General features: G+C 34.6%; 1 protein-coding gene across 1 annotated transcript in view; it reads right to left on the reverse strand.

The window, feature by feature from the left end:
* The window catches only part of LOC134529753 (serine/threonine-protein phosphatase alpha-2 isoform), a 48,524-nt gene extending 26,013 nt beyond the window's left edge, over positions 1-22,511 (reverse strand). Inside the window, exons 1-3 of the mRNA XM_063364151.1 lie at positions 22,157-22,511; positions 12,246-12,377; positions 8,339-8,569 (exon numbers count right to left, since the gene is read on the reverse strand). Of these exons, the coding sequence (XP_063220221.1) occupies positions 8,339-8,569; positions 12,246-12,377; positions 22,157-22,211 (418 nt within the window). The 5' untranslated portion in view covers positions 22,212-22,511. The remainder of the gene's footprint in view (positions 1-8,338; positions 8,570-12,245; positions 12,378-22,156) is intronic.
* Positions 22,512-24,300: the final 1,789 nt, after the last annotated feature.

Consider the following 24,300-nt stretch of genomic DNA (forward strand, 5'->3'; position numbering starts at 1 on the left):
GGTAGGTCTGCCTGCATTTTGTATAAATCACTGCTGCATTTAATCAGTTTTCTGTAATAAAGTATACAGTAGTCTCGCTAATCCGGACCCTGCTAGTCAGGACATCCGGTTAATCCGGACGGATCTAAAAAAAAATGATGAAAAATAATGTTGTGACAAAGGATAATAAGACAATACATTTCTAAGAGAGGGTCCTCTTGCCCTCAGTTGCCGGGAGACTTACCGCTAGTTTTCAGCTCATCGTCTGTTTTCCAAGAAACGACTCGCTCTATACCTGCGAGTGGTTTTGTTTTGTTCCCTCCAGTCAATGGTGATAGGTGCTTGTGAAAGTTATTTTTTTCGGTGCGAGTGTTGTATTGTGTGCACTTATTAAGAGCAACGTAATGGCTACTAAACGTAAGAAAGTGACTGTAACAATGGAGCAAAAACAAGTCTTATTTTCGTATTGATGCGGGTGAATCATTAACTAGAATCGCGCAAAGTTTAGGAATGGGAAAACCAACTATTCCTGATTGGAAAAAAAATTTGAAAGAAATTGACGATTTTTTTGCCAAAATGGTGAGTAAAGACAGTCTGGATAACAGGAGCACGTTAAAAAAAATGAAACTTTAGACGAGGCTTTGTACATCTGGTTTTGCCAACAAGGTGAAAAAGTCGTTCCGCTGTCGGGCGTAACATTACAAGCGTTCGCGCTCAAACTCAAAAATTAAATGTTAATTAATTGTAATTTTAATGTATTGTATTATTTATAAGTTACATACATGTGTACTTAGTTTTTTAAGTACTTTATAATAAAACACAGTTGATTTTTAAGCATAAAGATTTTTCTTTAGCCAATAAAACTTATTTTTGATACATTTTAAAGTTGATTACGGTTAATCCGGACTTTCGGTGATCCGGACAGGGTCCGATCAGGACAAGTCCGGATTAGCGAGACTCTACTGTACTTACTTGTCTGACTGACAAACTCAAAGTACTTATAATTTTTGCTGTATCTCTTTTTCTTACAATCACGATGTTTTTTAGTATACAGAAGTGTTATTTCACCTTTTTAATAAATTGTCATTTAGAATTAGGAAATACCCATATTTTTAGTGTTTTACATTTGAATTGATGCGTTGATTCAGCTGAAATTTGCAGTTGAATCATCAATGTAAACCTATTAAAGCCTTGTCAAGTAAGTGATCACATTCCCCGTTTTCTCAGTCTTCACTTTAAAGCTTTCGGTTGACCTTCAGTTCCGGGAAACACTTCAGGTAGTCCTGCTGTAGAAAAAGGAGAGAAGGAGGGGGGGGGGTTGAGTATTGTGTGTGTGTGTGTGTGGGAGGGGGGGGGTAAGCGGGAAGGCACTACGGAGAGTACAGTCACACCTAGAACATTGTAGCCAGGCAAACACCAGACTTGCTGGGAGGAAATATGGACTTAAATTAGTAGTGGGTTAACCTTGTAACTGTGGGTATTGAGCATGTTTAGACTTGCTTGCTGCAGGTAATATGACACACTCTTCATAGAAAGCTCATCTAGCTCCTAGACTGTTCGTGTTAAAATTGGTTTGTAGCCCAAGAAATTGTACATATATAAATTAACATGAATGACTTGTATGTAAGTACCACATCAATATACATGTTTCAGTATTTCAAAATGCATATTAAAAAAATTGTGTTTTTAAATCAACTTCTCTCAAGTCACGCAACTGTTTAATATCTCACACCTAGTGAACCCATAAAACTATCAAAATTTTTGTGAGAGAAATGAGAATGGTACAACCAATTTTTTCTTAATTTTGAGAAAACCAAAGTAAACCATTAAATTTTTGGATTTTTTAAATGTAGTATACACCATCATATGTCATATTATGATAAATCCCATTAAAAAGCCTCAAATGAGCTAAGTTTTAACTTTTAAGCACCAACCGTTTCCAAGTGGCAAGTATTTCTGCAAATCGGAAAGTGCAAAAATTTTGTTTTTTGTTTGAAAAATATACTAAAGAAAATTATAATTTTGATAATTTACTTCACGAATGTTAAATAAAAAGAAAAATCACTGTAACCTAAAAGGGTTGGTTAGATTTGGTATTACAAACGTGCTGATTTTACATGGAATGTTCCTCACAGTCAAGAAATATTATCAGAAAAGAGATTTAATTCCATAATTTAACTTAAAAGACTCCAGAAAGTTTAAATTCAGTACATATTAAGTGATAAATTGTGAGAGAAAATATATAATGATGTGGAAAGAAGTTTAGTACAATATTCCCAAAAAATCAAAAAACAATTTCTGAACAGTTTACTCAAAAATTTTATTTAATTGTACATTTCTAATTTTGGTGCAGAATAAAACTACATTCAATGACAAAATGTCAAGTATTTTTTTGGTACAGATGGTTTCAGGGTGTCTACCAGAACTAGTAAATGAAATTCCCTGATTTTTCCAGGTTTTCCAGATCTAAAACTGAATTTTTCCAGGTTTTCTTTAACACAATTATGACATTCCACGAAACTGAAAAAACTGCATAACAGTACGTTGACGGGTTTCAAAGTATTTCAACTCACTTTAATTAGTAAAAAAAATTACCTTCTTCCAGACGTGGTCAAAGTGACTCAACTGATGGCAAATAAAACATGCTGCTACAAATATTTCACACACTTACTTTTGCAAAAACATTAGTAATAGGAAGCTCCCATCAATTTCGCAGTGACTCAACTTTTGCGTCTATTGCACTTGCTTCAGAACGAGCCAAGTCCAACAATCTAGCCTTCTTCAACTGCAATGCCTTGATCTCCTCTTCAACTCTTTATTTTTTCTGCCTTCTTGTCTGTAGCTTCCTTTTCTTTTTGTTTTGTTTGCATGGCTTCCTTAAGCCTACAACTAGCATTTCTTACATACTGTAACATGGACTTGGTGATATCAACATGCTCTACTCCTCCAGAACGTTGAACAAAGCCGTACACTTGCTAACGCAATGGGGGTTGAAGTGTTCGTCGAATCCTAGGGCGCCACCACGTGTATAATGGGCATGTGGACCCGGCTACTCTGTTCTCAGGGCCGTGACGTAGCCTGTGTGTGGCGAGGTCTGTTTCCCTCTGTATCACTGAAAACCTCCGAGAATGACGACAGGTGCATGAAGCTCCTTCTCGCAGCGCTCGCGACTCACTGGTCGTTCGTCCTCGCTCTGCAACTCTCAGGAGCGGAGCACTGACGTCACACCGGTGGGCGCGGGCCGACACACACACACACACACACACACACACACACACACTTCGGCGGGCGGTCGTAGAGGGTGGTGGTGGAAGGAGGGGGCTCGCAGCGTGTCAGGGGGGAGGTGGTGGCACATCGGGCTCAAAAGGGTGCAGCCCGGAACAATGTCACACTTGTCTTTGTGCAATCAGTGTTTCTTCCTGCAAGTTTTCAGTCAGCAGATTAGAATTCACTGAAAATCCTCTTTCAAATGATGCATTTCCATGGGAAAGTACCAACACCATCCTCACAAACTTTAGAAGGCCTGTTTTGGCAGCTACTGTATGTGCCTTAAGAATGAGCATCACAAGTGATCAAGGCGCCCGTCTTCTCGAGAAAAAGACGAGAACAGTGCTTCAGAATCTTGCGAGGAACATACCAACTGATATGATCACTCAATGTTAACAGCTTTTTGTCCTGATAGCCACCTGTTTTGAAGACAACATTCTAAACGTTACTTCACATGCCGTTTCCTCACACCCGAATTTAAAGCCACAGACAGACATAAGCAGGAAATTGCCTTGGTAAGTTTGTACTTCAGAGGGGACTTTTCTTGAAGTTTTTTTTACCATACCCTTTAAACAAGTCCTAACATTATTTTTCAGTAACAGGACAGACTTTTCTGGTACTTTCTCTTTCTTGATGGCATGGCATACTGCATAACCCAACTTGATATTGTTAGCAGTCAATAGATTTTCCTGGTTATCTACATCCAATCGAGATACATTGCGTTTGTCCCTAAAGCTCTTCAGTACCTCTGGTTTCAAAAACTTTCCTGCCAAAGTTAATAAAATGTAACCCAACTTGATATTGTTAGCAGTCAATAGATTTTCCTGGTTATCTACATCCAATCGAGATACATTGCGTTTGTCCCTAAAGCTCTTCAGTACCTCTGGTTTCAAAAACTTTCCTGCCAAAGTTAATAAAATGTCTACCAGTGAATCATAGAGAAAAGATGCCAAGGGTGCTTCACTTCGGAACATTGTAAGAAACAATTCCAGCTCTGATGCCAAAAAGTGGAAGAATGTCAATTTTTCTTCTAGAAGATTATGTTCAAGGGCACTTTTCACTACATTGAAAGAGACAGATGAAATAGAAACTTCACTAACAAATTTCTTTAGGTGGGGTAACGTTTTCATGGCACGCTCAGCAACTGCAGTATTTTCTAACCATCTGATTGCACAAAATTTCTTAGGAAAAAGCTCTGATCCAGTTACTCTAATGTAATCTGCCCTCCTTGCAGGTACATGCTTAAACAAATAGTAACTGTGCCTAAAAAACTAACAACCTCCCATTGTGTAGCAGAAATTTCAGTTTTGAAAGCACCATGGGCCGTATGAAGCCCACAGCTACCAATTTCTAGTAATGATGGCGAATCTTCACCAAAAGTGTCTGTGATACGTATTTTCAAAGCTAACAAAAATGCCCAGTTTACATTGAGAGCATCCATAGATACTTAAAATTAAATGCACCTGTCTGTATAATCCGAATGTGGGAAGCACATGCCGCAGCACGTCACGCCAGCAGGATAACAGACCATCTTGAACCAGATTGTATCACGTGATTTGACGACACTTCCGAATCCGATGGTAAATAAAAGAAAATGGACGTGGGAACTGCTCGTTATTTGCCATTCAAAAATAAAAATGGGAGGGGATACACTTGATGCTATGTCAATGCAAGCTGATCAATAAACAAAAAATGTATTTGCAACTACAACCTACTAAACAAAAATTCCCTGATTTTTCCATGATTAGAATATTCCCTGATTATTCCAGGTTTTCCAGGGTTGGTAGACACCCTGCACCTAATGCAGAAATTGATTTAGAAATGTTAAAATATTTTACGTTAAGTTTTGTAACATCAGTTCTGAGCCAATTTATGATTTACCTACTTAATGATATTGCAGATTATATATATATACATATATATACACACACACATATATATACGTACATACAGACACACACGTACCAAAACTGCTAACACAGATTTCAATACTGTATCTGCATAAAATCAAATAAAACTATAGCGGTTTCATAGAATTAAAACATTCTTTATTTTCCTCCTATAGGTTAAAATGACATTTTGTAGGACGCAAATAGATCGATATTAAATATTTAACAGATCAGTTATGCAGATTTATGCACATTATTAATAACACACAAAGGCAAAAGAGTATTATCTATATACAAGTAATTTAATATGTTTGACTTGGCATGTTCAAATTTAAGAGTCAAGTTTTAGTATTGATTAATCATTTTATCAGACTCAGGTCAACTTTAGTGGGAAGCCGGATTGTTAAAATGTGGTAATACTGCGCTGGAGGCCAGCCTCATCTCATCCAGACTGCTTGGCAACATATACAGTAAAACCTTATATAACAAACTCTAGTACAACAAAATACTCACTACAAAGAAGCAACTATTAGGTCCTGCTAAAATGCCATATAATCCTATGTACTTGTACCTACAAATAACAAAGTAATTTTTTCACTGTACCACCAACAAAACCTGCCAATATGAAAAGCTTTCTGTAAGGGTTATCATTTTCCTTTTTATTTGTAAGCATCTTACAAATGACCATAGCACTATTATGTAGTAAAACATACATAAATCAATGATACAATTAAAATATTCTACTATTGTGTACATAGATCAACAAGACATTGCTCATTTATTCACAAGCAGAAACCGCTGAAATTAAATAAGAATTTCTTAGTTTAAAGGCAAAGTTTATTTTCCAAAAATGAGAGTGATAAATTTATAGTAAGTGTTAAAGAAATCGTTGAGCGACAAGCAGCCTGAACGTGTGGTAACACCCGGTGTCTTGGGGCGATGGTAGTCCTTTCCTGAACTATATACGACCTTGCAGGAAAAGCATGACACCATGAGCTGCTACAACTCCAACAAGTATGTTGACAAAGATGGCATCACTGTGGTGCAATACACACGTAAGCCTAGAACCAACACGAACTCTGATGCTAATCATCTTCAGAAACACATGGAAATGCACATGCAAGTGGGCATAAGAAACATCCCTACCCTCAAAACTGTCACTGAACCTGTACAAAAAAAACAAGAGCTCTGTTACTAGATTTGATCCTTCAGCTTATGCTTCATTTCATATTTCAGTTCTTGAAAATTTTAATAGAATTAATATGTAATGTTGAAAGACACTGCCCTCCCCAGCTTTTAAAAGTATTTGTTGAAGGAATAAATACATTTGATCAGTTAGTTATGTAAGTTCAAGGTCAACGTGACCTAGTTTTGTATTTATACACCACTAGTAATTAATGAGATATTTAATTTTTTTTTTTTGAGAAAAGAGAAAGGCAAGAGACATGTGACAACTGGGGGGAAGGCCTCCTGAACGGAAAATTACTGAATAATAGTTTTAAGAGTAAGTGTTGTAGCCAAAAGGAAAGCAGAATTTCCAGGAAGTCCCCAGCCAAGTGAATTTTTTTGTTAACTTTGTAATGTGGTTGTGCCGTAAATTTGAAATATTTGGAACAAATTTATTTTTAACCTAAATTCTCTAACATAAACTTAGACCATTGTGCATCCAGATCAAATTTCCTACTAGAGCCCCGCAACTCTTTCCCAATGCTTCAATCTATACCCTGATGTCATTTCGCCAAGCTAGTTTCAGCCATTTTTCTCCCCGCCTCGGATCACGAACACGACCAGTAATTGTGCCTGACTTCGTGACAGGGACCGCTTTTCTCAGCATCGTCCCAGGACAGCCCACTTCCTAGAGCTCAGCTTAGGTTGGCAGCTCCAGTCATGCCCCATTCTAATGTTCCAGTGCTGTCGGGCACGTATTGTGTCCGGCATAAGAGATTTCTCACGAGCTAGCATACCCCACCCCTCCATCTTTCCCAGGAACACTGCCCAGGGCAACAACCTGGGTCATTAACCTCGCCTCCTCGAGGACCCCTCGCTCACCAGGCGAAAGGACTGATTCCGCCATCTCGCGGTGTAAACCACAACTACTTAACTTCAGTTCCGCGAACTCTAGCGGCCGTCACCTCTCCTCTCCCTAGTTCATTTTTAGCCCAACAGAGCACACACCAGTTGGGCCCATAAGAACCAGGTTTACGCTAGTTCCCCCTCGCGGATCTCCGGCATACTAACACGGAGTCAGTTCCGCCTGTTCCCCGACAGAGTGCACTGTTTTCATAGCGCTATTAACCTTTATTTTTTTTTCTTTTGGTAGGCGGAGCGAGCCCTCCGCGCGCTATGTCCAGCCAATCAGAGGCCAGTTCCCCCACTCCCTAAGCCTCCGGGCCCGTGACCCAACTTTTAACTACATTCAGCCCTATAGATTAAGCTTGCTTAAAACATGTCATGTACTGGGTCAGTGAAAATAGTTTGTCCTGAATGAGAAATTGTGGACATTTATTTTGTAATTTGCAAAAATTACAGAAACTGTCATAAAGCAATCCTCTTTTTGTTATTGTTTGTGCCTTGTTCTATTCGTGTGGGCGAGAGTTGAAATAAAACAGTAAAATAAATGTGATTCAAACAATGTATGCTTCATGTTAGACTTGAGCAAAGTTTGTTCCAATTCTAATACTAATACCAATAATTTCACTGGCATTTTTGATATAAATTTGTAAAATATATCAGTCATGACAATAACAATATATTAATTGGCACAATTAATGTTTAAGATTATTTTATATACTGTATTATATGGTCTACAAATATAATGGAAATCAATGGGATGGTTCTGCATTACATGCAAGTTATTAAACATTTTAATTTTTGGTTCATGCTAAGTTACTAACATTTAAAAAGAAAATATTGTTAAAACTTGTTCTTTCTCACTGTTAAAAAAAAAGTTAGTATTAAAAACCAAAATTTATGATTTTCTTCCATAAAAATTATTTATAAATAAGTTTCTTAAATTAACAACTTTTTTAACATTCTTGGATGTAATACTTATTTAATTAACTATACAAACATCTTATATTGCATAGAAACTCTGGTACATTTTCCTTAATTAGTTTCATCCAAAAACTAGGGTCATGTGACAAGACATTAAAAAAGGAAAAGAAAGTCACACTACAGATATACAAAATTATGTTAATACTTACATTCATCGTAGAATCCATATATCCTGTTTATGCTTGCACATTCATGATTACCTCGTAACAAAAAAAAGTTTTCAGGATATTTTATTTTATAGGCAAGCAAGAGGCAAATAGTTTCAAGTGACTGTTTCCCACGATCAACATAATCTCCCAAGAACAAGTAATTTGACTCTGGTGGAAAACCTCCATATTCAAACAAGCGTAAGAGATCATAATACTGTCCATGTATGTCACCTAAAACAGTAAAAAAGTGCAATGTTTTAATTTAAATAAATTTGTTTACTATAAACATTACATTCAGAATTAATCTATATAATATATATCTTCAAAGAATTTTTTTTAATTAACTCGCAAATAATACCACAGTGTAACTACAAGTTAAAACAATTCTTAAATACTGAAAACTCTACATAATTTTAACCAGTAAAGGCTTTTCTCATAAAAGATGCCATTGAGGTAAGATTACTTGCCTTCTACTAAGACAATCCAAAATTTGATTCTTGCAGGGTCAAATGAAAAGTTTTCACAAGTGTAAAATGAGGGAGATTTTGTAATTAGCAAGAGGATTTTCTCAGGGTTATCAAGTTTCCTCCCCAATTCATTTCATCACTCTGCCAGCTCACCATTTTTAACCAACATCTCTATTGAACTCATAGTCGATTAGGAGTTAAACCATATTTGATCCTTCTCTAAAATAAATAAAACAAAGAATATGAAATTAACTAACTGTACCAATCTAGGGTGGGTACTTTAAATGGAATTCTAAATTCCTGGTTATTTACAGGTTTTAAAGGCTCTAAATTTAAAAATTTCAAATGTTTTTCCTTCCATTATTTAAAAACAAGTCCCACTGACAAAAAAAGTTGGGCACTTTAATAAATTCAACAAGCCAGTTTCATTATTGCTTTGTATTACATACAAAACAACAGTAAGAACCATAATAAAGCATAAAATTAACATTTTATACTAACAGATAATTTAACATTTTTAAGTAATTCCCAACACTGCTGTTAACTAAATAAATGCATGTCTGCCATGACTCACTAACCACATGACTTGCAATACTGCTTCCTGGTACGAATGAGGAAAACAAGCCCTGACAACATCTGCTTTCCTCATCAGAGCTGCTGCTGACTTGCCGGACAGCATAATATAAACACTGGCTGAACACTTGTATGTTGGAGATATTTGTGCATCATATAAAGATATTTACTATTTAAATGGGGGCTACAGTAAATATGCACTGAAAAAAGTGAATAGCTATTAAGGGTAAACTATGGTTCGTTGATTCATCATATTATTAATTAGTTGCATTGTGTTTGATAAAATGCTACACGAGTGTTGTTGCCATTGTGCAAGCACAGAAATTAAGATTCATGGATGTGAAAAAGAATGCTATTTTGAATCTATGACAGCACTACTTCAGATCTGTTAATTCTTGGCATTGTAATTTCAAAACCAAGCAAATCGAACAGTGTTACTTCGAGGGGCAGGTGCACAATACTTAAATCCTAAATTACATAGGATGTGATATTTTACAATATATTAAAATAACTTAAATAATACATCAAGAAATGGAATCACTAATTAATTCTTCATTAAATATGGTTTTTAACCCTTCAACTTAACAGTTTTGAGTGAAATGAAATTCTAATTCATTATATTTTCTCAATAAGAATACATTTTGTGAACACTGACCAACACACACAAGCATTTACTTCCATACTTACTTAAAACACCAAATTTATATAATCAGCAATATACTTAATAATAAAAACAATTCAATCAAAAATTCATAAAACAAACAACTATAAGCTACAATTTAAAACCTCCAAAGACTAAACTGAAATGATTTGTGAAAATTTTAACCATAATAATACTTTGACAAACCATGGTGTAAATCAAATATTGAAAAAGAAAGTTGATAATTACTAGAATTTTTCTTAAAGGAGCTGGCAACATAAAACTGACAAGATGAATGAACGATGCTGTGAGATATACAGCGCAGTGGCAACCACCTGCACGCGACACACTGTCTACCACACAGTGCACCCACACAGCACTGTGTTCGTACATTTATATATTCATTAAAACCTACAGGTAATTGCAATGAAAATGATCATGGAAAATGTAAGTTCGTATGTGTTTGAGCCACAAGCCGACAAGAACCAAAACTAAGTACCTAATCACAATCGACCTAAATCAGCAGCAATAAGTACATCCCCAACCTCTTTTTCAGTCATATTATTTGAACAGTGGGTTTAACGTAACTATGTATGATGTTATAATAAGCAGTGTCATATAAGTTATAACCCTATAGTACCTGCAATGTTTTCGAACCTACACCGCAAATGGTACATGGCTGAAGCTAGTTGAATACTAAAATTTTTTTTTGTTTGTACCTATATAGTTTTGAGATTGTCATACATATGTAGAGTTTGTTGTTATCGTGGTTGTTATCACCCCTTTCCTGCAGGTTTCACCCCACTAACATTGGTTACATTTTGATCAGAATATGAACACCTGTAACAAACTCTCCCACAAAACAAAGAAACACTTGCTTGCAAATGTGCGTTCCTAGGCGTCATCGGAAACTGAATGTTTATCTAGTACAAAGTCCGGCATATCTGTCCCTACGAAAGAAGTTTCTGTAATTTTGCGTCGCCCCCATCGCCATCACTCAAATAAAGATATATATTTCTGTAACATTCTTTTTTCTCTTTGTAAGGTAAAAATTATTTTCCTAGATAAGGTAAAATTATTTCATCAGCAGTACAGTAGGCGCATGGTATCTAGTAAGCTTGCGGAAAAATGAAATTACTAACAAGGGCCGGGTGTTATATTGTAATTTACTAATATTTATTTAAAAATTCTTGGGGGTTTACAGCTGTTATGCACAAAATAAAAATCTTCAAGACTTATTATTCTTCAAGAATAAATTAAACTGTCGCCATAATTTCAGGATTTACCACGTGTAGTGTACGTGTGTCCTTGAACTTTAATCAAAATTCAAAATCCAAGACTAAACAAACAAAGAAGAACTTTCTTCATAACTAATTTTACATGTATACCATTTACATGAACTTGCAGTTCAGATATTTTTTTCTGTGAATGTTTGGTCTTTCAGTTTTCAGCTGGGAATAGCTGTGTTACTTAACGCTGTCTGTATGTTTACTTCCAAGAAAAAATACTTGCACAGAAATTACAGTTCAAAATAATTATCTTGAAAGTGAATAGAACTCATATAAGGAGTTATTTCTGCAATCAAAAACAATCCACTTAAAATGCTTTAAGACAATAAGTAAACTTTTTTCATTATTAAACTACAAATTATTTCATCAGTAACTCAAAAACCGAAGGTGCATGGGAAAGGAAATGACATATCACGCAACGTGCAAAGTACGCAAGAAGGGCTGTAAGCCACCAATGATGTTGCGTGCTGTTGCTTCCCATTATTTACATGCTTATATCTCGAGAACCATGCATCGCATGAAACTCAGATCCCCACTGCTACTATTTTCGCTACATTACAACATATTTTAGGTCTACTTATTTCTATCGTTGCCAGCTCCTTTAAGACAGATAATACATTATATATACATGTAATAAAACCGTAATAGAATTGTGTCTGCAAATAAAATCTATTTTTAAAATAGTGCTAGATTAGGAAATAAATGGTGAAAAATATGTTACAACTTACATTCCTAATGGGTATTATCTGCTGGTTCGGCACCAAAAAATGTAATAAATCCCTGAATGCCAAAAAATCATTATTAATTTAATAATATTGTTTATCATATATAATTACCCATATACAGCCATTTCTGAGGTGAGGCACAAACCTGCCAGTTAATGGGCAGTGCATATTATTGTTAGGTGAGGAAACAGATCTTCTTTTATTAATACATACCACATATCTTCAGAGGTGCTTCCAATTCAAGCAAAATTGGTTGTGAAAGAAATATTTCTCTTGATTTTAAACATAAACCACGAATTTCACTTTCTGTTAGTTGTACGTTCTTTCCTGGTCGTGCTCCTCTAACTGAAACATAAGTTACAATTATTATGACCACTACCAGAGTGTCAACACAAATCTGTAATAAAATTTCCGTGACTTTCCTAGGTTTCCCATGACCGAATCGACAAGTTTCCCCAACTTTCCAGACACTAATAAAACGGCGGCCCAAGTAGTGTTACTTTCTGGTGGAAAATAAGTTGCATACGCCGTTTAACTGTTCCATTTAATCTGAAAATGTATACCTGCCAAAAAAATCAATATCTACATAATACATCTTTTCTCAAGAGAGAGAAACAACTAGCAACAGACTTTATCTGCACGTTGGTAGAACTCACCCTTTTGAAATTTTTTATTTAATACTATAACATTTAATTTACCAGAGAGAAAAAAAAACATTATAAACAAAAATGCATGACGGATGATGTTTACATACTTATGCAGTAATCATAGTGCTGTAAGAGACTATGAGAAATAAAAGGAGTTAAATAGATTAACCAATTATTTGTGAAACATAAGTAAAAATGAAATGTAAACAAAAAATTTTATAAAATTATTCACTATAAACAAAAGGCAAGCAAAATTCAATGTCAATTTTAAAAATTATCAGTACTGAGGTAGATACTACTAAATATTATAATGAGAATTAAATTTTTGTAACATAAGATTACAAACATTATTAAACCATAATCAATTTTGTGTGTACTTGAGATTGCCAGTTTCACAAGTCCAGGTTACCTGATACTGAAAGATAGTTTTAAGAGTAATTCACTTTATCCCGACGCCCTTGCAGATTTGCTGATCATGGTCATGTTACACTTCCGAGTCTCTCATGTTTTGTTTCAAACTTGATTAGTTTGATGTCTAAATGTTCCTGATGCATCTTTTTTTGCAGACATCAACACATTTGCCATCTGATTTTTTGTTTAATATATTTTATTTTTAAACACAAAGGTGCTACCTATGCATCCATTCAACATCAACTTTGCAAATCACAAATAAATATATTTCACTTGAAAACATTTTGGTCTTAATCTTCTTCCCACAAAAATGGTATTAATTGAACTTTTATTGCAGATGATACAATAATTCTACTAGTTTTGAATTACCCTTCAGAATTTTATCTCCATCAATATTCAGAAGCTGGTAATCTCCAGAATTACTAGAAATAAAATTCCCCGACCATTTTAATTTTCGTGTTTTCTTTACCTGTAGCAACTCTGCATTACTTCTCCCTGACAAAAATTTTGAAATTTCCCTTTTTTTTTTAATTTTGTGAAATAAATACAGAAAATACAGTCTCCTCCACCATCATCATAGCTAGCATATTTCTCAAATTTATTATACACAAAATTTTATCAAGTAGTACCAATATTGAGATTTAAAAGTTGTAAAAAGGGTTGAGGTGGTTTTTCGAAATATCTTGTGAGCAGGGTGATAGTTTTTTTCCTTCCAAAATTAAGTGAATGTTAAGTGTGCAAAATTTATTTCCAGTACAAAAATTCTGTTTAAGTTGTTGAGAAGGGGGACAGATTCCCCCCTCCCCCCAAAATCTTGTGTAGACAGGGGGATGGATAGTTAATAATTAATCTGATGTAGACAAAATATTTTCACTTATTTTTAATGTCAGGTGTACCAAATTTCTGATTTAAAGAATGAGAAAGAGGGATGGGGGTAGTTTTCTGAAATCAGATGTTGACAGTAATATTCTCTTTATTTTGAACATCAAGTGTGCAAAATTTTATCAAGCTACGAGTAAAACTGAAGATTTGTATAAAAACAAACCAACATACAAACAAATGTACAAACCTACTAATGTAAACTCTTAGATAAATGTATGTATACATATATATACATATATGTATATATAGATGCACAGAAATGCCCCTCCCCCAAACAAGCACTCACACACCAACACACACATACACACGTACTCACAGAATGTCTAAATATTAAAGAACACAAAAAAATTTTTTAAAAACAACTTTGCATACAAAATTAAATTAATACAATGAGTACCATTAACTTGGTTAAGAAATAAAATAAATACAGCACATGTATGTCAAAACATCTGAAATTTTTGCTAGCCACACATGGTAGCAAATGCACTGTTTTTTTCACCACAGGAAATGAATGACTATGCATGATAAACATAGCAATAAAGTACAACGGAGGTAAGGAAACAGGTTGAAAATATTAAATTTTACAGGTAAAAAAGCTAAAAATATAAAATGGTGACAGATAATAAAGTTATCAACTGTAGATGCCAAATTTTTTTGTCAGTTCATTCATAAGCTTTCAAAGGAACCATTTGACTACACAATTAGGCTACCACAAAAGCTTTTCCACATAAACAAGCATTCTTTACACTCCTCAACTCAGCAATTTGTATGAAATTTTATGTAGTGAACTTTGCAAACAGAGATAATATATTTTATTTATACATTTGTAACATGCCTACTGACAGCCGAGGGCTTTAGCAGTGGGCAAGACACACATACACAAGAAACAAGTAACAAGTGGTCACTGCACATTTGTGGGAGGAAACCCCCCCCCCTCCTTCACATTGGCACCACGAGCAGGCAAGCACAACCTGTGGGAATCTGCAGCAGGTAGAGGCATAAGTGCAATTGGCTACCACGAGGGTGAAAGGGCCACATACTTGCTGTGACCAAAACAGAACAGGAAAAAAAAATAAAAAATAAACAAAGAGAGAAGAGATCAAACATATCAAATTATGAAATAAAACAATAAAGATTAAAAAAACAAAAAAAAAAAAAACAAGAATTTTACAATGAACATAAGTACTGGAAACAGTTTACATTATAAGTTACTAAGCAGATACTATCATATACAAAATTGTGGTAAGAAATAAAAATAGTTATGTACTTCCTACTGAACAAAGCCTGATTGAAATTTATTATTGAAGTAAACATTTATTAATTAAGTAAACAAATTACATAATTTTTTTAAGCCTAATTTGCTGTCAAAAGGATTTGCATGTTTATCTATGTTATTGAAGTTATTAATTAATCTGAATAAATTTTCATTGAAACTGTTTAGACTACAATGTAATGTTTTAGAAAGACTTAAATTGAGGTACTCTGAGCACAGAGTTTTCAAGGAGATAATAAAGTTTATTTTAGAACTATAGCAATTACAGACAAAGAGAGTCTGGTAGCTTTCTGCATTCAACAAAGGGAAGTAAAAAATGTTTTGAGAAATGCATTTCATTAATAATCATTTGAAGTAATTTCAATTATATGTTTTTGAGTTTATCACTGTCGGAGGAGATGATGTACCACATCACGGTTCCATAGTAAAGTTTAGATCTCATCTAACTAATGTATAATAAAGTGTAAGTGTCTAAATCAGAAGCATTGTAAGTAATGTATTTAATCAAAACTAGAGCTCTGTGACAGCTACAAACCAAAGAGTTATATGGAAATAATTTTGAGTCAAGTGTAATGAAAGAAATATCAAATGTAACATAAGAAGTCTTTGTTATAATGGAATTATAAAGCTTGTAAACAAACCAAATGGGATATAGTTTCCTAGCGTAGGATATAACTTGTGTTTTATTTTTACTAAGAGACAACCAAATTAGAAATACACCAATTCGAGATTTTAGAACGGTCCTGTTGAAGTAGCTGACAATTGTAATCAGTAATTTTATTTCTACAGATTTTAAGGCCATAAGTAAATGACAGACCAGTGGAGTAATTTAACACCTGAGTAATGTCATCAATAAAGATATTAAACAATAAATGTGATAGAATACCTCCTTGAGGAACACCAAAGAGGAGTTATGGTTTTTTACTATTACTGAAACAGAAAAGAATTAGTCTTTAAAATAATTAGAAAGTCAGCCTATGAATTTATCACACACACCAAATCTTAAAAGCTTTTGAAGTACTATCATGTGGTTCATAGTATCAAATGCCCTAGTCGAACTAACAAAACCATAAACTTGACCTCCATTTGTTACTTCAGAATATATAGGGTTTAAAAAGGTAAGTAAATTTGCTGTCATTGACATTCCGGATCTGGAACCATGTTGATTATAAGATAGTATGTTTTTAAGGTTGAAATTAAGTTGCCTGAACATAATGTTTTCCAAAAATTTTGGTGAAACAATTAAGCAAGGATATGGGCCTATGATTAGTATCTTGTAGTAGTTTACTACCTTTTTTATGAATTGTTGTAACCTAAGCAATTTTCCATTTGTAGGGAAAAACTTCAGTTTTTAAACTTGTACTAAATAAATGTTACAACAGAGGCATAAAGAGACCATCATTTTAAAATTAATTTAGGTATACCTACTATTATGTCTTGTCGATTGGGTCTGTTTTAAGGATTTAAAAATGAAATGGAAAATTAAGGAATAGAATCAAGGATGGGATTCACTGTAACACTGGGAGGAATAGTTGGGCAATATATAAACACTAGAATGCACAGAAAAATACTTTGATAAACTATTTGAAATTAAAACATGACCATCAGAAATAACTCCACTACCATTTAAGGATGAATTTTGTTAACATTTTTCATTATTTTGACTTATTGCCAAAAATTTCTAGGTGATTTCTTAATGTTATTATCTTACATAACCAATTGATTTTGTCTCTTTTGATAAGGAAAGGAAAAATATGTGTAATACAATAAGTTATTGTTTCATTTAAATAGGGTAAATATGTATTGTACGGATTAGCGCCAAAAAAAATCTTACAAATATGAAATAACTTTCATTATATGCTATCTTACGTCCTCTTTTCAGAACCGCCTGCGGAGATAAAAAATTCCAAATACTTTTGGAGATATGGCCGTTCTTATTTTGCTATACCAGACGTGTGTAATAATTTGACCGTCGCCATTTTATATTTTGCCGTGTGCGCGTGAATGTCTAAATAACATAAATTTTCCATTAGGTAAGGTTAGTTACATTATAAATACTTCAAAATAAACCGAAATTAAAAATAATATCAATTTATTTTACATGTTGTATAGTTTTAAGTATTTATAATGTAACTGACCTGACCTAACAAAATGGGACAAAGGTAGATTAGGTCAGGTCAGCTACATTATAAATACTTTGAAACTGAACAGACATTAAAAATAATAAAATTAATTTTATTGGTTGTTTAGTTTTAAAGTATTTATAATGTAGCTGACCTGACCTAACAAACCGGGAAAAAGGATGAACAGAATAAACTCACGTAAGTTTCTTTTTACATGATGTATTCGTTTACGTGAGAGTCCTTAAGATCCACATAAAGTTCTGCCATTCCCGATTACACCCGAATATTCACCTTCGGCCAACCTCGGGATTTATTTATTTTTGCGCAGGAAAAATGAATTGAAATATTAAAAGTGGTCGGATAGGTTAGCTACATTAAAACACTTTAAAACCATTTGGATGGTTAGTTAGGTTAGTATAGCTACATTAAAATAAACAGAGAAATATTAATAAATAAACCCGAGGTTGGCCGAAGGTGAATTGTTCGGGTGTAATCGGGAATGGCAGCACTCTATGTGCATCTTAGGTTTCTCCGTTCGGGAACATCGCAAAAAAAAAAAAAATGATACTTGTAAACAAGCAATCGTTATCGCCGCACGAGTGCACAGGATGAAAATTAAAAAATTCGATATCTCCAAAAGTATTTGGAATTTCTTATCTCAGCCGGGTTTAATGAAAAGAGGAAGTTTAAGAGCACAGAATAAAGGTATTTTCGGATTTTTAAATTTTTTTTAAAAAAAAATCGCCAAAAAATGAAGATTAAAAAATTCGATATCTCCTAAAGTAATTGGAATTTTTTATCTCCGCAGGCGGTTCTGAAGAGAGTACGTAAGATAGCATATAATGAAAGTTATTTCATATTTGTACGATTTTTTTTGGCGCTAATCCGTTTAATACATATTTACCTTAAATAGTTTATGAAAATGTTTCTTGGACTTCAATGCTTGAATAAGGTCTTAGAGAACCAGTGAGGGAGGGAATTTGGAAGATCAAGTAGTCGACATGGGAATAAGGGTATTTAAATTATCACAAATACTATTTGTCAATTCATCAACTAAGAGGTTCACATATTTTATCTGTGTATAAATCTGACCAGTCATGTCCCTTAATGGCATTAAATAAACTTAAGTAATCACCTCTTTTAACCAAGCTAGGTTAATATTTGTTCTCATACAATACCAGACTTTGCGGCATAAAATTTGAATAAATATAACCTGCATCACAGCAGAATAATTCATGCATTTTAAACAACAAAAAAAAGGGTTGTGATTTACATTAATTTCATACACAAGCATTTATAAGTTTGGTACAAAACAAACCTGGCTTTTTATGGCTTGCATAAAAGTAGCAATCTAATCTTGCAATATAGTAAGTAAAAAATCTATGCAATTTAAGAATATTTTTTCTGGGCATATTCACAATTTAATTATTTCAAAATAATCCCAAACCATCTTGAAAAAGTTTTAGAACTGCTAGGCCAAAACTTACCCCTCTAAAAGTGAAAGAAAATTGCGCATAAATATTGAACAATTGGGTCCTACAGGAGTGTAATATTAAGTAATATATTTTAGTAATTTTAATGAATAACCTACTACTATAAAAGGCAATTTTTGGTTTGAAGACGTCTGCTGCAAACAGGCACAAGCCTGTTGGAAAGCGTTCACCCTACTTTCCTCTCTTCTCCTTAATTAAGCCACACTCCTTGCCATCACACACTCCTCAGCCAAGACATTCCATTCCCCTATCATTCACTACTCGAGAGTTTTTTACCCATTCCATTCTCCTTCTCTCCTTAAAAACTTTCCAAGAGTCTCTCCCTCCTAATTCTAAGCTTCCCCTCGCAACTTATTGCTTCAGCTCTCCCCATCCTGCTCAATCTAGCCATCCATCTGCATTCTGTCCTTTAGGCTATCCCACCCCATTTCCTTTATCAGCTCTGTTGGGCTACTGAAATACTCTCCCTTTTCATTGCTAACAATTCTCCTCCACTTTCCCTTCACCCTCATAATTGCTCTCCCCTACACTCCCAGTTCCCTCTCAAGCACTGCTGTATATGGATCCCATATTGCTGCAACATACTCCAGCATGGTGCTATAAGCCTTTTCCTTCGTAATGCTGCTTCCTCCTTTAAGTACCTGTCCCAGCATGCCCAGGGTACATCTGCTCTTTTAACTACTTTCTCCACCGGCTGCCCAACCACAGGTTTCCTTGGACAACTTACCTGTAAGTATTAATAGCTTTTAGACTCGCATCACTTCCCCCCTCCAGCAGTAATTCCTCTTATCCACCTATTTTTCCTAGTAAATCTAACCTCCTTTGTCGAGTCCTCATTTATCTTCATGTCATTTATTTCCACCCATTCTTTCAGGCTATCCAAATCTTCCTATAACCCTCCCTCCTCAGAAACTCCATACACCACAAAGTCACGCACAAAGAGTCTCATGCACCCTTTTATGCCATCACCTATATAATTCACCTTGATGGTGAAGGTCAGTGGGCCAAGCACACTGCCCTGTGGCACCCCTGACGTAACACTTCCCTCCTCAGACATCTCATCCTCTACTCACACCCTCAATGTCCTGTTCTTAAGTTAAGTAAATCGCCAATCCACTTCACAACACTCCTATCCCTTATGGGGACCCCCTCCCACAAATTTATTTATCAAACCCTCATGAGGTAACTTGTTGAAAGCTTCTTCGAAGTTGATAAACAGGCATCATCTGCTGTCACATATAGAACCCCTGCACTGAATCCTCCATGATTTTTTGGTAATTATCTAGGAGCGGGCACATAAAAAAAAAACATATTATGTACAGAGATTTTTTTCTTTTCATTCCTGACACATTTTTGAAATCATTCTGTAAATCAGCTTTGCAATATTTCAAATAGTTTACTGGCAATTTTTTTGTTTTAAAGGTTGGTTAGGTTGAGTTAGCTACATTTCAAATACTCTAACAATGTGTAAATCGTCGTGGTTAAGTCAGCCACATAAATTACGTAACGTTTTATTAATGTTGCTGACCCATTCCAAGAAACCTCTTTCAACACATGCAAAAATCCAACCTTGGACACATATATTAATAATGAAATCAAACAATTTCCAATACTACAAAATACAATGAAAATTTATATTACTCACCTTCACATCTTACATCCGCTCACATGTCAATGTTTTATTTCAAGTATTCAACATGGTGGAAATTATATACTTCTATGAACATGCTACTGCAAAATAATTATTTCCGTCTCCGGTAATAAAATAATACAATTACAACTTTCCTATTCACAGAAAGATTAAAAAAAGTCAGGAAGAAAAAAGCATTTTCTGATTTTTGTTGTTTTTATTATGTTCTTAATTGCTAAACTTTTGCACACAAAAAGCAAAACCTTTTGTTTCTTCTTAAAGTTGAGAATTGTACATGTTATAACCATGACCTATTTAAAGAAGTTCTAATAAAATAACTTTTCCCTATAGTTTCAAGACTGCATGTTGTATTATTGGTGATGTCAAGCAACTAGCACATTCTACTTGCTGTTGCAAACTTGAATGCTCTGCTGCTGTTTAAAAATTGGTTACCTTTAAATGTGCAGGATGATTTTGACTTTTCAAGATCTGATGGCAATTCAGGTGGTGAATGAAGCAATGGAAGGATATTAAGTAGCACAACTGGTAAAATATGGTTCAGTTGTAATGGTCATTGCTTTTCTAAAAATTTTTTTATATAAATCCCAATGTTTTTTTTTTCTTTAAACAATACAGATGTTCCTCCAATTCCTCTGAATACAGTGTTAATAAATTCTTAATGGTTTCTGAAAAATCACCATTTATAGGTTACATTAGGCAGCCTATACAATGACCCCGGCCATTGCCATATTGTACTTTATTTCATATTAGCATAGCGAGACTGTTTAACTGTTTTCCATAATATATTGGCCCCAGCCATTAAGTACAAACATTAAACAACTTGTCTTTTTTGAAAACAGTCTCGGCTAAGCTGTACTACTAAGGATTTCTGGAGAACCACAGTATAACGTTTCAGCTAGTATCAAGTACAAAGTAGGGTGGTAACAACAAGGTCAACCTCTAGTGGAAAACAGTTTTGGCTACAATAATAAAAAATAGATGGTGACAGCAGCATCACAGCATCCTATAAATATTAATTTCTCAGAAATTTCAAGGAAATTTGAAAAGCTGTTTTCAAGGTAAATAGAGGAATGTCTATAGCGTTCAAAAACACAACATTAGAAATTCTATAAATTTTTTCGGAAAAGCAGCAACCCCTTTAATGTACCTAAAATTTAAGACAAAATTTCACAGCTTTCCTAAGGTAACAAAATAACCCTATGCCACCCCTATGGTTTTACACGCTTAAACTAAACTACATTTTCCACATTTTGGACTAACTATTCTAAAAGCTTATTCTGGAATATAATTTCAAAATGCATTTACAATATTACTGATTATAACTTAACATATTCATAATATGATTATGTTAGATGAAAAACTACTTGTGGCAGTAAGTTGCCTAAAATCACCTGTAGATATTAAATGTATGCCAATTACCCTACTACTTCAGAATTTCATTCCATATTACACATCAATTTAAAAGTTTCCCTTAACGCCTATACCAAAATACAGTAACTATGCAACATGCCAGTTAGACCTTAAACTTAGTGCACTACCTAAGAACAAACCTTTTCTTCTATTACTAGCAACAGAAATTGTAATAAACCAAATAAAGGCTTCTTGTCACATAAACAATAACCTTAACTGAATAATAACGTTTACCTTCCAAGAGACGCGCAATTATACTGTCAATATTTAGTTTATCAGTGTCAGCCATCAGTCCAACTATAACAGATAACTTTTTTGTTTAGTGAAAAAAATAACCACCTCTGATGTGAATTAAACTTTTTGATTTATTCTATCTAGGCCTACACATCACACAGCCCAAGCTACAAAGCTAGCCTATTACACACCATATAAAAATCTGAATAAAATACCAACTGAACGCACATATAAGATTTAAAATATTAGAATTTACTTTTTATTTAAACACGTTGGCTATGCAGACAACCTTACACTAAAATAGTTTCTTTCTCTAGTTACAGTCTGCGCTGTAACGTAAGATTTGTTTTACTCGAAGACTCTGTTTGACCTTTTAACGCCCTGGACGTGTTGCGCGTTTTACTTGCCGAAGACAGTTTGGCGAATGGCCGTTTTCCACGAAAGCGCAAAATGCTCTTAGTACACTCAGGTCATGCACAGCAAACTCGCCACTCTAGGAACATTTGTGAGAACAAGTCGTCTGCATATTGTTTTAGGGCCCAATTATCTACTTCTCTGTTGTTTGTAATGTTCAATATAGTAATTTTTATGTTGATGAATAAATAATGTATCATTTCACAGATGACAATAATGATCAAATATATATATCTCATGTTATAGTCAAGTTCACTATGTTCTGATTTAGAACTTCGTTGGAAATTTTTGTAGAGTATGAATGTTGTACATTTCTGGAAAGGTCATAGTTCAAGCATTAAGAAAAATAATGTTTCCATTTGCTACGAGTTATACATTGCCACATTTCGGATTTTACACACTGGTTAAAGTTAAGACTTATATATATATACATACATACATACATACATACATACATACATACATACATACATACATACATACATACATACATACATACATACATACATACATACATATATATATATATATTAAAAGCATGCTTCTACATATAAAAATATGATTTTGAAAGATAAACATACATTTTCAGGGCTAAGAAATGTTTGGCGAGTAACGAAATATGTAAATCGGTTCTGTTTTTTTGACAGAAATATTTACATATTTATGTTGTGTTTTTATGATTGTAGGGTCTCATGATGAATGACAAACCACAATCTTCTGAAGTAACTTCTGAAGGTCAGGCACCTATCAACTGGAAGCTATGTGTTCTATGTCAGTCTTTAGATGACAAGGAGATTTGTGCAAAATCCGCGGATACGATCTTACCAGCACATTATGGATGTAGTAGCAGAGAGGGCTAGTTTGCAAAATAGCAAGTATGTTAATGTTCATCGACGAATTATCTGCTGGAAAGACACACTGTGTACAAATTATGCATTCTACCATCATAGTTGCCATAAAAAATAAAATTAATAAGGACCAAATCCAACATTCCCGAGACAATTATGCACATGAATTAGCTAGTGGTGCCGTCACCCGCAGTCTCGGGATCGAGAGCCGGGGCGGTCCTAGTGGTTCTCAGTGGTTCTAAAGGAAATCTCCGGCGGGCGCCAGGTTAATTTCAGGATTAACCGAGGTGGTCGTGGGTTTTTGCCCCTGCGTGTTCCACTAGGATCGAAGACTTGATGGTGGAAGGGAGTCCCTACTTCTAATAAGCACTGGCCATGAACAGTATACAGGACTGTTTCCTAATTGTTCAGGAGGCATTTGCGAAATAAAGAAACTGTATTTAGGTGCTGGTTATTTAATCTCGCATTTCACATAGTTTGGATGGAGGCAGAAGTTACACAATTACACTGGACAAAAAAAACATGTTGGCACTACATACACTCCCACTGATAATTAATTACGCATAACATGGATGTTATGTTGCGGCACTTGCAAACAAGGTCCCTACATTGATTTGTGGGTCGACGAAGAATTGAGTGGGTTAACGGCCACTCCCATGATAAGCTGTAAATAGATTCGTGCCCGGTCTCACCTGTGTGAGTCGCGGGACCACGAAGATAATATTAAATGGTAAAGTCTTTAAGATTGCAGTCGGCCTGTGTATGCTCGACGAACTAAGTGAAGTTCTGTTCGCGGGAGTCGGCCCGGACCGTAAGATGACTGCACCGCGAACCTTTATTCCGCGACGAGCAAAAATTAAAGCGGCCAGGATAAGCCCTGCA

This window comes from Bacillus rossius, chromosome 2 (genome assembly GCF_032445375.1).
Source record: "Bacillus rossius redtenbacheri isolate Brsri chromosome 2, Brsri_v3, whole genome shotgun sequence".
NCBI classification, from domain to species: Eukaryota; Metazoa; Arthropoda; class Insecta; order Phasmatodea; family Bacillidae; genus Bacillus; species Bacillus rossius.